Source organism: Medicago truncatula, chromosome 6, assembly GCF_003473485.1.
Source record: "Medicago truncatula cultivar Jemalong A17 chromosome 6, MtrunA17r5.0-ANR, whole genome shotgun sequence".
Lineage (NCBI taxonomy): Eukaryota > Viridiplantae > Streptophyta > Magnoliopsida > Fabales > Fabaceae > Medicago > Medicago truncatula.
In genome coordinates this window covers 12,601,840-12,614,009 of record NC_053047.1, presented here as the reverse complement: position 1 = coordinate 12,614,009, position 12,170 = coordinate 12,601,840, and the positions used below count along the sequence as shown (strand labels likewise).

At 35.7% G+C, this 12,170-nt stretch overlaps 1 protein-coding gene across 1 annotated transcript; it reads right to left on the bottom strand.

Moving 5' to 3' along the window:
• Nucleotides 1-790: 790 nt before the first annotated feature.
• On the bottom strand, nt 791-10,383 carry LOC25496065 (PH, RCC1 and FYVE domains-containing protein 1). The gene is made up of 9 exons (XM_013596336.3): nt 9,864-10,383; nt 6,169-6,255; nt 5,857-5,946; nt 5,632-5,718; nt 5,384-5,503; nt 3,171-5,255; nt 2,682-2,828; nt 1,553-2,088; nt 791-1,415 (listed from the first exon to the last, which is right to left on the bottom strand). The coding sequence occupies exons 1-9, from the start codon at nt 9,912-9,914 to the stop codon at nt 1,262-1,264; spliced, it is 3,357 nt and encodes a 1,118-aa protein (XP_013451790.1). The 5' UTR covers nt 9,915-10,383; the 3' UTR covers nt 791-1,261.
• Nucleotides 10,384-12,170: the final 1,787 nt, after the last annotated feature.

The window sequence follows — 12,170 nt, the reverse complement described above, 5'->3', positions numbered from 1 at the left end:
AGACATATTGGATGTCAGAAAAGCAACGGTCAAAGTCTCACAAGTTTCTATAACTCATAAGAACCTAGCATTATTTCAATCATTCAAAGTTTCACATGAATATTAAAATTGCACCAAAAGACATCTTTACAAATATTTTGGGAACAATTTATTTTGCAGTTGTGTAATTTAAACATCAAAATATAGACACCATTTGTGACATTTTATAAATTTATCTATATCTCTCTCTTACTTTTTATCTTCTATTGGTTACACATATTTCAAAAATACACAAAAATTAAAAGACATTGTATTTGACGTCAAAACTTTGATATCAACTACTTAAACAAATCTCATGTGTACATATCAGTCATTTATAATTTTTTAACAGTAGTCTTTAATAAGCACCGATTCAAATATGATTTTTAATAGAACATTATGACGTCATTTGATCCATGTAGCCGACCCCCACTTAGTGGGATAAGGCTTGGTTGTTATTGTAGTCTTTAATAAGCACTCAATTCTTTCAATCCAGCATCTCACACGAATTTCTTAAACAGGATATATATCATTACATTCTATTTTTTAATATTAAAGATATGTGGGACATGCATATAAAGTAAGGTCTTAATTGAGACCTTCAATCCATTAAGTACTCAAAAAACATTTCCCCCAAGAGTAGTACCTATTAAGTACCAAGTCTTATGGAGATAGATACTACCATTAGAGATGGTCTCATTTCTCTTTATTTTGTTTAGAAAAGGGTTGCAATGATCAATCAATTATGCAACACCAAGTACAATATTACCTCTTTAGGGAAAAAATTGAATGAATGATATAACTATCATCATGTATACATTTGAATCCATAGAACATTCATAAGGCAATAAAATGTACAGGCAGAGAAAATAAAAAAGGTTAAATAAGTAGGGGTGGTTCCTGCACCAAAATTATGTGAACTAGTTATTTTATTTTATATACACTGCACTACAACAAATATATAAATGGCATCTGCCTAAAATAAATAAGATTGAGAAGAAAACTAGGTAGACATAACCATGATTGTTAAACTCAAGTCAACTAGTAAAATTGTCCGAGTCTGGGTCGAATCTAATATCAATTGAAGCTCCACGAGTTTATGCAGACTTCCGAATTTGATAGCTTTGAACATAATTACGCAAGAGGAAGGATTCAAGGTTTCTTCATATTAATCTGTGCTTCTCTACAACTTCCTCGTTGCGATAAAAGGGGTTAATGTATAAGTTTCCTTCCTCTACTTTACCTATGTTTGGGAAGCAGGAGAACCAGCACCCTCTGCCTTATGCGCTCCTTGGCTAGAAGACTTGTCCACGCTACGAACGTTGTATTTTTCGTATACCTTGTCTTTGTTCTCTGACCACCAATTCTCGGCTTGGTTCTCTCCAAATCTCCTCCGGCTGCAGTTACATTTACCATCAAATATGTTAGATGTAAAGTTCAACTGATACAAAACAATTAAACATCTTACTGGGAAGCAAAATATAGTTGTCAAAATGGATAAAGATAACTTGGTCGTGCGGAAAATATTTCTTACCTAAATCGCACTCGTTTCAGATCTCTTGTTCCATCATGCATGGCCACCAGTGTTATATAGACACCAGGTTCATACTGTTCAATCCATTCTGCATCAACTTGATTATTACTACTAGTAGCCAATGCAGCATTTGTCGATTTCACACCACTCTCGTCATCACGGAAATTCCCAGAATCCCTCCCTTCAACAATATCCGACAAGCTACTACTGCTTGGCTGAATCACATTGCCCCCACTCGGCAATTTCACATCTGGATGATTACTGGTCCCGTTAGAGGTTACGACACCCCGGATTTGCTGGTGGAGATTAGTTCCATAGGCTCCAGGCAAATCACGGGCTGTTCTGTTGAACAGAGAGGATTCAAGTCCTATGGAGGCCAAACTTGAGCCACTGATTGATTCCGCCCTCAAGTCCTGCTCCCCATTTGTATCCGGATAGTGGATGCCGTTCGACTCGAGACCATTTGGTAGGTAAGCTGGTCTAATGTTCTCAGCATCATAAGCTTCAGGTGGAAGCTTCTCAGCTAGATCTTTGAGCTGAAATAATGTTAATGTGTCAAACAGCCATACTATACAGTGCATGAGAGAAAAAGAACGAAACAAATGTATTCTGAATACGACAAGGGTGTTAATTACAGTCATAATTAAAATTATTCTCTCTAATTAACATTGTTGATTAAATTTCCTTTGATTCAATTTACATCCCCTTTGTGTAATGCAAGTTAATCATTCAAAACTATTCAATTTGGTATCAGAGCTTGGTCTGCATAGGTCTCAACAATAAAATGATGTAATTTTTAATATATCAGTTAACTGACTGAAACGTAAAGAAACCGAATGAAAATCAAGTTTTAAATCTATGAAACAAGATGATGAATGATAACACTATTCCTCAAGAACTGAGTTCTAAATATTTGGTTACCGATAGAAAAGATATAGACGTAACTTCCATATTTTATACATGGTTTCATCAGGATGTTAAATTTTTTATTTTTTTTGGTTCTAGGATGTTCATTCTATTCAAATGAAAATGACGAAAATATTAAAATGAAGCTGCAAATAAGAAATCATTGCATCACAATACACCATTTGAAAGACTCGAAAAGAAGAAAATTGAACAGAAAACAAACCTGAGCTGTAAGTGACTTTATAACTTGTTTTGCAGCTTTGCATTTAGTAGACTCCTCGGTAGCTAGTGCTATAGCTTCTTGAGTCTTTTTTGCTGACCTTTGAACCTCTAATTCTTGCCGTTCACATTTGTTTTTCAGGCTCTCGACCTAGCGATATCTATGATTAGACTTTTCTTGAAACTATAGAAAGTACGAAAGAATATACAACATAAATAAAAGAAATGGAATTTTGACACACAAATTTGACATCAAACTTCAACAACAATTTATATGGTTAATGTAGTTCAAATATCAATTAAATCATGTTAAGTGGATGTTATTGAATATAGTAAGGTATCGCAAGTCATTAACAATCCATTGAACAAAATTTACCACAATTTTGAACATCCTTAACCACGATCTTCAAATCAAGGCACACTAAGATATCAATGTTAATGAAGAGAAATTCAACTACTTGATGTGGCACCAAAAGGAAAACAAAAATTGTACCTGAGCATGTAACTTCTGCACTTCTTTATTCAAAAGTTCATTTGTTTTCTTCAAACTATCAGCAATATTTTTGGAAAACGAAAGACCAGACATTGTTGGAATAGGCGTAGCTGAACGAGGAGGGCTTGATCTTCTAGAGAAAGGGGATGCGGATCTAGTACTTACTCCCGACGGTGCAATCACCGGTCTTGGAGTTGTTCGTCTCAGATCAGCAGCAGTGGCGAAGACAACATCTTTCAGCTGTAGCAAAGGTGTCTGTGAGTTGCGAGCAAGCGAGAATGTATCGGATTTCTTTCCTTGTTTTGCTGCCTTATTATCTAGCTGCTTTATCAAATCCATGTTTGAAGGAATAAGAGCCTTGGACACTCTTAGCTCAGACTTGTCTAACCTGTCCTTGTTTTCACCCGAAAGACGCGGCAAAGCATTCCTCCGATTACTATTGTTAGCTTCTGCAACCTTGCTCAATTTGGCGTAACAAGAATCACACACACGGTAGTGCTTGTCAGGATTGGGAGCAAGTGCTGCTCTTAATGCTTTCTTTGAACTGCATGAATGGCAGTGCACAAGCCCACAATTATAACAATTGTGCCGCTTTCGAGTGAAACCGAATGCTTGCCTACAAGTAGAACACTGAGACTGCTCAGCACCAGAGACCCACTTATGAAGGCAAATGGCGGCAGAGTAATTTGAAGCACATGCAATATATTTCACATGTCGATCCTTCAACGCTTCAACCAAAGTTGGCGTTTTTCTATCTTCAAGATCTCCATGACCTAATCTCCCATTTGAACCTTTACCCCAAGTATAAACTTCATTTTTGGATGTTAAAACAGCCACATGATATGCACCACAAGAAATTTCTTCAACGGATTCCAACGCAATCTTATCACCAACCAAGCACGGAAGCTTTCCATCGGACTGAGGATTCCCGAGCTGACCGTAAACAGTACTTCCCATGGTAAAAACACGACCGGTTGTTGTCAGTCCTACTGTCAAACTGTGTCCACAAGCAATTTTTTTAAAATCGTAATCAATAATTGCAGGCACGCAAGTTGGATTAAGCCGTGACTCCTTGTCCCCATGCCCGAGGCGATTTTTGTCTCCGTCTCCCCAAGTAAACAATTTACCTGATGATAAACTAGCAATAGATTGTGTTGCGATAACCTCTACAACAGCTGCAGTATGCCACACTCCACATGCAACGGCTATTGTTCTCAACCCTAATAATGAGTCCACTTCTCTAGGATATGAAACATTTTCCCTATCTCCGTGTCCCAAGACACCGAAAGTTCCATCGCCGAATGTAAACAGCTTCCCAGTTGAAGTAATCAAGGCTGTGTGCCATGGACCGCAAGCAACAAAGGAAACTTGAAGCCCATCTAACGGACCTCCAATTCTCTTCGGTATCCAATGACTAGCATTAGAGCCATGACCAAGCAACCCAGCATTATGAGTACCATCACCCCATGTATATAGTTCCCCGGTCATCGTAACAGCACAGGAATGAAACTCCCCACATGCAACAAAGTCAACAGTTGTAGAAGTCAACGCTTCAACTAGACGCGGTTGAACCACATTCTTCCCAACACCATGGCCAAGACGTCCTCCTGATTCCTCGCCCCACGTAAAAACTTCACCTTGCCTAGTGACTAACGAAGCATGTCTAACACCACATGCTATATGTTGTACGTCTAAAACTACATTTGATTCCAGTGGTCTCGGGAGAAGAACATCTGCCCTTGGGCAGAAATGGACACTTTTATCTGCACCAACTTTGATGTTTTCGCAGATAATTTCCCCCCATATATACACATCCGCAAGAGCGTCGTAGTCATCTGGTGCTGATCCATGACTAGATGTAGCACTTGAAACACTAACACGAACAGTATCAGTACCAGATCCTTTTATTTGCATATTTGTTGACTCTGATCGTGCATGTGATCTTTCGGAATTCAAGGTATTGTCAGGCCGATAGGAGTTCGGTGATGTGCTTGGAAGACTCACAGAAATGTCAGGAGAACTGATGTCTAGTGACGCACTAGCTGAACTTCCACTTGGACTATTGGATGTTAAATCTTTGCTATCCTGAAATTAATTGAGAAAAAATGGATTATAAGCAAACTTTACATCAAGATTGAGATCATAGATAAGTAGAAAAAACATGACAAGGTACACTACTAAAAATGAATTTTAACAAGTTGGTGTGTATTTACATCAAGATTGAGGCCACCATCACTCCATCCATCAATTTTGGACCGACCACCTTGACCTGAGGATATCAGTTTTTTGAGACCAGAAATCCACACATCTGCCTCAACTTTATCTTTGCAAATCTGAAAACAACACAGAAATTATTATAATGGAAAATACAGAAAATGAAAAAACAACAATAATGATGTAGTTCTTTAAAAAAAATAAAAAATAATGAGTTAACCATGGAGTCACATAAACTGTCACTAACCAAATCAAGGGACCGCTTTCCGTTATTATAAATAAGTGAAAAAGACACATAATCCTTTTCAGGACGCAGGTACCGTTGGAAAACAGCCTGCATTAAGATTAACAAATTTAAAATAGAAAAAAGAGGAGTATAAGCTTATGGAACAATTGATCTAATCACTTCATTAATTACAAAGAAGTCTATGCATGGTATGATATTAACTATATATAAGTACAGAAATCTTACAGTTCTTTGTCCAGGAATGATTCTTGAGACAGAAGATAACTTCAGTTTTTTTTCACCGCCACTTGAAATCCAGATTAAAGATGATCCATCCTGCCGTTGTAGATTAAAGATTATTGTATGCAGGGAATATAATATTTAAAACACAAATTAAAAGAATCTGCGTACTATATTACTCAAATAATTATAACATCAGAGAACATCAAAAGAACCTATCTTTCCTAGAGTATTAATGAAACACAATCAGTATGTTCGAAAGGAAACAAAATAGAGAATCCAAAAACAAATTATTAGAAAAGCTTTCATTTAACTCACAGGAGAGAGTCTAAATGGACAAAATTTTGGCTTTCCCTTACGACCATATTTAAGAAGTTGAGCACCCTTTTTCAAAGCAATCAGTGCCTGCAGGATGAAAAAATAGTATTATAAACCAGAAAAAAGGAACAAAATAATAGAGCAGAGTTAATGTAAGATAGACATTAATTAGGGCGGAGGAATGAAGAAAAGGAAGTGTTTAAGAAGCCCTTTTATATATATTGTAAATGTTGTGAAATTCCATAAACAATCCAGTAAATTACAACGTTGATTCAATCTCCATGAAAAGTATGTGTCCCTTCTTAATACTGTGACCTAATCTAAAGGTCGGAAATGTTGTACTGACTACAGATATTTCATGTAAACAAACATGTCTGACTCAATTTGACTAGATAATTATATTATTTAACTTCAACTTAGAACTAGGTGATAAAAGGTCCGGTTAGCACAATCATTTCTTCAGTTACAGGCAAGGTAGACAAACTCGAGATCCTAAGTAAGATCGGGTAGGACCCATAAGATCGTGAATCGGGGGATCGTAACACGGATCGTAAGATCCTACCAAATTTAGAAATTCATATATATTGCATATAAATTCATACATACTCACATGAAGCAACATAATTTAATAGAAAAAAAACTTTAAATAAAACTCAAATTCATTAATAGAAAAAGAAAAAAAAAACACTTAAAAACTTCAAAACAGTACTCATACAACTCCATAACAACAATAAAACTTAATCATAATTATCTTAATGGTTAATAATTTCCAAACAATTCATGTTGAAGTAATAGGTAGAAGACTGATTAAATAGTAACGTAAGAGAGGAAGTTGAGTGCTATGAATATGGAAATTGCATTGGTAAGGTTCCATGATTTATGGGTTTATTGAAAATTTCCCTAATTATTGATAGTGGCTGTATTGGGAAGATCTTCAATAATCAATGGGTTCAATGATAAGATTTGAGACCGTTTAAGAGATTAAGAAGGGTGAAAAACGTTTTTTTTTTTACTTTCTGATTAGGGAAATGCGTTTTGGCGAACCGGGCCACGAACCCGACCCGATAAACCCGGATTTTTGGCAAACGAAACACTACCCGGGCCGCAAAACGACCTGCGAACCCGGTTTTCCACCCTAACTCGGCTGGATCTACGTTACCACCGCGTCCACGTCTTTGCGCGGCGATCCAAGCCGTTCTTACCATTTTCCGATTCCGGCCACCTATGAGCACGAAGAGGTCAGGCAAGATCGTGGAACCGTACGATTCTACGGTCCAGATCGCGAGTTTGTCTACCATGGTTATAGGGAATTCAATTTGCCAAAAGTGAATACAATAACATTGATGTAAAGTTAAGTATCCCGTTTGAAACAACCCAAGATAACAATAAAATTCAGCACCAAAACGTTTTATCATTGTTCTCAAACTCTAGTTAGCTCAGAGTCACGAGTTTAAAACTCCAGATATCAAAATTGAGTTAACTTACTTACAAAACTGTTTCTGTATAAACTCGAGAAGAGTTGGTGACTTGCATAGAATCATTAGTTTGAATTTGAGGATGATTGAATGAGTTGTTAGCAGGTCCAACATAGTTTATTTACATGTATTAAATAGAATAAGGATGGACATTTAGTATTATTCAGTTGTTTTACTATGTTGGTTGGATTAGGAGAGACGAGGAGGCTCTCTAAATCTCAGAGGATTGTTTAATTTCCAGCAGTTATTTGTACATTTCTGACAGTCATCAATTATGTCTTGTTTGTAACCTAGCGTTGGTATTGTACTTCATCAATAAACATTATCCTACAGTATCATTATCCCATTACAGTATCCTATAACAGATTCCGATTACAGTGTCCTAGCTTTACGAAGTTGAAACCAGCTCAAATGAGGGGAAGGGGAACTCAGTCCCACCATTCTTCACTTTTTGATAAATTTCACCCTTATGATTTGTCAACTAATTCATTACTTTTGAACCTGTCATGATTTGTGAACTTAACTTGTAATTTATGTAGTTGTTCATCATTTTGAATCGTGTATATGTAAGTACAGTATGGTAAGCTTCATAACATTATTTTGTATTAGAGACTCTATGACTTTACGAGTAGAGTTTACAAGTCTGAGTTTCACCGGTATACATTGACTCTCAAGTGTGGCAACTTCGAATTTTATCATTATAATTTGAACATTATGATATGGCATCAAAAGACATCTATTTCCGTAACCGTGTCGTATCACACCCGTACATGTACTACGTGTTCGTGCTTCATAATTTAAAACCATGCTACTCAAATACACCTATCTGCTTTCCATTCAAACACAAACATACATGCCAGTATCTCTTTACTTAATAAAACAAAAAACAAAAAATAGGAACACTCTTCATTTGTGCTCCTCCGTACTATCCTACAGTCCTGTCAATGGCAAATAATACCGGTTTGTTCAAATTCCACTACATGATAGTGCTATAGTCGCTATTTGACAACTTTTTGTACTAAATAAAATATCACGAAGCAATAATGACTTAATAAATTCTACTAAGCTATAGCCGCTATGTAACAACACTGTTCTTCTATCCTTCAAAGCCCCCATGTATTATTCCAAACAAGCAACACACACACACATACATAATCAAAACATTCATAGCCAACAAAAAACATCAACCATTCGCGTATAACTACAAAAACTGAAACAAAAATTCCTATTTGGACACAAATTGGTAACTTACACACCTAAATGTGTGAGGCACTGTCACTATAGTCCCTCCCTGTACTTTTCTCCACAGAATTCTTTGAATGTATTAAATTACAATTACAAAAACATCAGAGTATGGGCCTATTTGGATTGACTTATTTGAGCTTATCTACTAGCATAAGCACTTGCGAGACTTTGGGGAACTCATGAAAACAGCTTATAATAAGCACTTATACTATAAGATGCAAATTAAGCTGTTTATTCAAACATGAACTATATCTTCTGATAGTGATTTGATGGGTTAAACCAACTAATTAAACCCGAGTTCGATTCCTGAATGACTTTACTTACCTCTCGGTCGAACTCCAAATTATTGGGCCCCTTCCGAGGGTTAACGCCAAAACTAGTTGAAGACAACAATCAATGACAAAACTAATTAACGGAAAAGACATCAAACTATACACACATTCAAATATGTTTTTTTATAAGTTTGCTAAATTTGAGGTTTATAGCATTGGCGTCTAACACATTCAAGGACTGAAATGACTCTTTACTCCGAACCAACAACCTTTTTGAGAAACGAAAAACACATTTGATAATCAATATCAATATAACTAACAAAAGACACATCCAAATATATTTTGGTAAATCCAAGGACTATACTTTCAGAAATTCAAGCACCCAAATGACTGCAAACTAATAACAAGAGTCCCTAGCGCCTAGCTCGACTAGAAAAGCCGACTTTGCTACACTCGACTATAGCATTAGCGTCTGACATATTCACAAACCAAAATAACTACTTACTCCAAACTAATAACCTTTCTAAAGGGTCTGTAAGACCTAACTCAACTGACAACGCTGGTATTGATAGATTGAACCCTGTCACCATCACCCAGGTTCAAACCTAAGACCTCGTAGTTGTGTGAGTTTTAGGTGGTAATTGTCACTTCGTCTACGGAAAAAAACAAAATAACCATTTAGAGAGAGAAAAGAAAAACTTACTTGCTCAATGTTACGATCAGCAGCATTCCCTAAGTTAACAAGATCTGCCATTCAATGCAAAATCTTCACCGAAACACCGCCACCGTCTCCGATCCCTAACCGGACCTCCGGTCATCATAAACAACAACTCCAACCACTTCTTCTTCTCTGCACAACCATTCAACCAAAACCTCTCTCTCTCTCTCTCTAAAAATCAAAACCCACTTTTTTTCTCTCTCTAGAACACAATGAAACGTTGAAAAATCACTCTTTTTTGGAAAAATCAAAACTTGAGAAACTTTGTTGATGATTCCAAGTCAAACCCAGTTCATGAAATTGACTTGGATTGGTGAAAAAGATGAATTTTGAACCGGGTATTGCTAAAGGGTTGTTGGGTGTGGGTTGGTGAGGAAAGGGGGTGGGAATAGGAAGAATTCCGGTGAGGAAAGGAAGCTCCGGTGAAGGGAACAAAAAAAGACAGAAAAAAAATTAAAATGAAAATGAAAAGACACAGACAGAGGTTATGAAAGAGAGATTGTAAAAAGTGTAACTAGTCAAAGTTGAAGAAAATTCTGTCCAATTTTTTTTTTTAAGAAAAAAGAACACACACAAATAAATAAATGACAAAATTAATTTTAGAATAAACTTAAAAATTTATATGAAAATGGATTAAAAGGATAAAATTGAAATTCAAAAAGATAAATGACATTTCTGTCAAAAAAAGAAGATAAATGACCAAATTATTATTTTAAATTAAGTTAAGAAACTAAACGTAAAACTGCAATTTTACCTAAATAAATAAATGGATACGAGGTACACTATTAATAGACTCTTTATTTTCTTCCTTAGTAAGGTGGTTTCAGATCAATAAATTGATATGAGGGACACTTGTTAAGAAATTATAAAAGAAAATATTTTTTTGGAAATTGGCTATTCAACTTTTTAAAGTTGAAAAGGTGTTCTTTTTAATGCAAAAGTTTATCTTTCTTTCTACTTTTAGTTTGTTAATTAATGTCTTTGGAGGCACCGATTAACAAGACATTTGTTATAAATCTGGAGACATGTGTATTACGGTCACTCTGATTTTATCATATTTATTTGTAGACATTTTATCATTGTATACTTGTATACATTTTTTTTTTTGAAGAGGCAAAAATGAAACTTATATTAACAACAAAGGCTTCGTTCCTTCCGCACAAGGAGTGCTAGAGAGGAACAACCATGATTACAACAGAGTTCAGTCAAAAGACACAGAGCAAAAGAACAAGAAACAACTAACCTATACCCAAACACAGTAAAGGGCAAGCAAACCAATTGTGAACCCCAGACACAAGAACAACGTTAGCTGCCTTCATCCACCAATATGAACGAATTTGAACCTTTTCAACCAATTGGTGAATAGAACTTTCTGTATTGTTGAAATGCTTATTATTACGTTCAGTCCACAACACCAACACACAAGCTAACCATAAAAGTTGCATAAAAGAACGGTTTTTTGTTGCAGATCCTACCAAGTAAGAAAACTGAACAAAGTTATCGTTAGTGTCAAAGGGATCAACCCCACTAACCCCAATCTAGGGTGTTCGCGGTGCAATTTGGTTCGGTTTTCAGACTAAAAGTCATATGAATCGCAAGGTAAATAAAACATGCGGTTTGTTTTGGTTCAGTTGACTTTTAAAATATAGTTTGAACCAAACCAAACCAATGTGGTTTGCGTTAGATCGGTTGGTGCAGTTTTTTTGAGACAATACAATTTTTTTTGTTTCCAACATTAAAATTAAGTTAAAAAGGTAAAACACAACATATTTTCAACTATGTTATCGACAGTGTTTATAATTTCATTCCACATTACATTTTCATTTTCACAAAACAACATAAACCAAATTAAAAATGTGGACACAAATTAAAATACTAAGATTTTATCATTCTCTAAAAGTTCAAGTGGCATATAAATACATTTTTTGACATAAAAATCAAAGAAGAAACTTAACAAGAGAAAAAATATGTCATTTTATAAAATTTTCATTGAGTTTCTATGAGTATTGGTCTAGGTTACATAAATTTAATTTGTGTTTTTATTATGTTGCGGTTTGGTTTGGTTGATAAAATGAAAACCGCAAACCAAATCAAACCATAAGGTTGAGGGAAAAAGTGATCCGAATACTTCCAAATCAAATGTGGTTTTTTGCGGTTTCAATTTGGGTTGGTTCGGTTTGCGGTTTTTCTATTGGATTGGTTTGGTTTAGAACACCCCTACCCTAATCCACGCACGAACATGCTGCCATAAGTCTCTGAATATAGGGTAGAAAACAAATAAGTGTTGAGTTG

What these genes read in the sequence shown, in the direction of transcription:
- LOC25496065 (XM_013596336.3), bottom strand. Translation starts at nt 9,914, where the DNA reads ATGGCAGATCTTGTTAACTTAGGGAATGCTGCTGATCGTAACATTGAG. An exon ending in CTGATCGTAACATTGAGCAA is followed by an intron (nt 6,256 to 9,863) that starts GTAAGTTTTTCT and finishes TTCATCCTGCAG; the next exon opens with GCACTGATTGCTTTGAAAAA. An exon ending in TCATTCCTGGACAAAGAACT is followed by an intron (nt 5,719 to 5,856) that starts GTAAGATTTCTG and finishes ATCTTAATGCAG; the next exon opens with GCTGTTTTCCAACGGTACCT.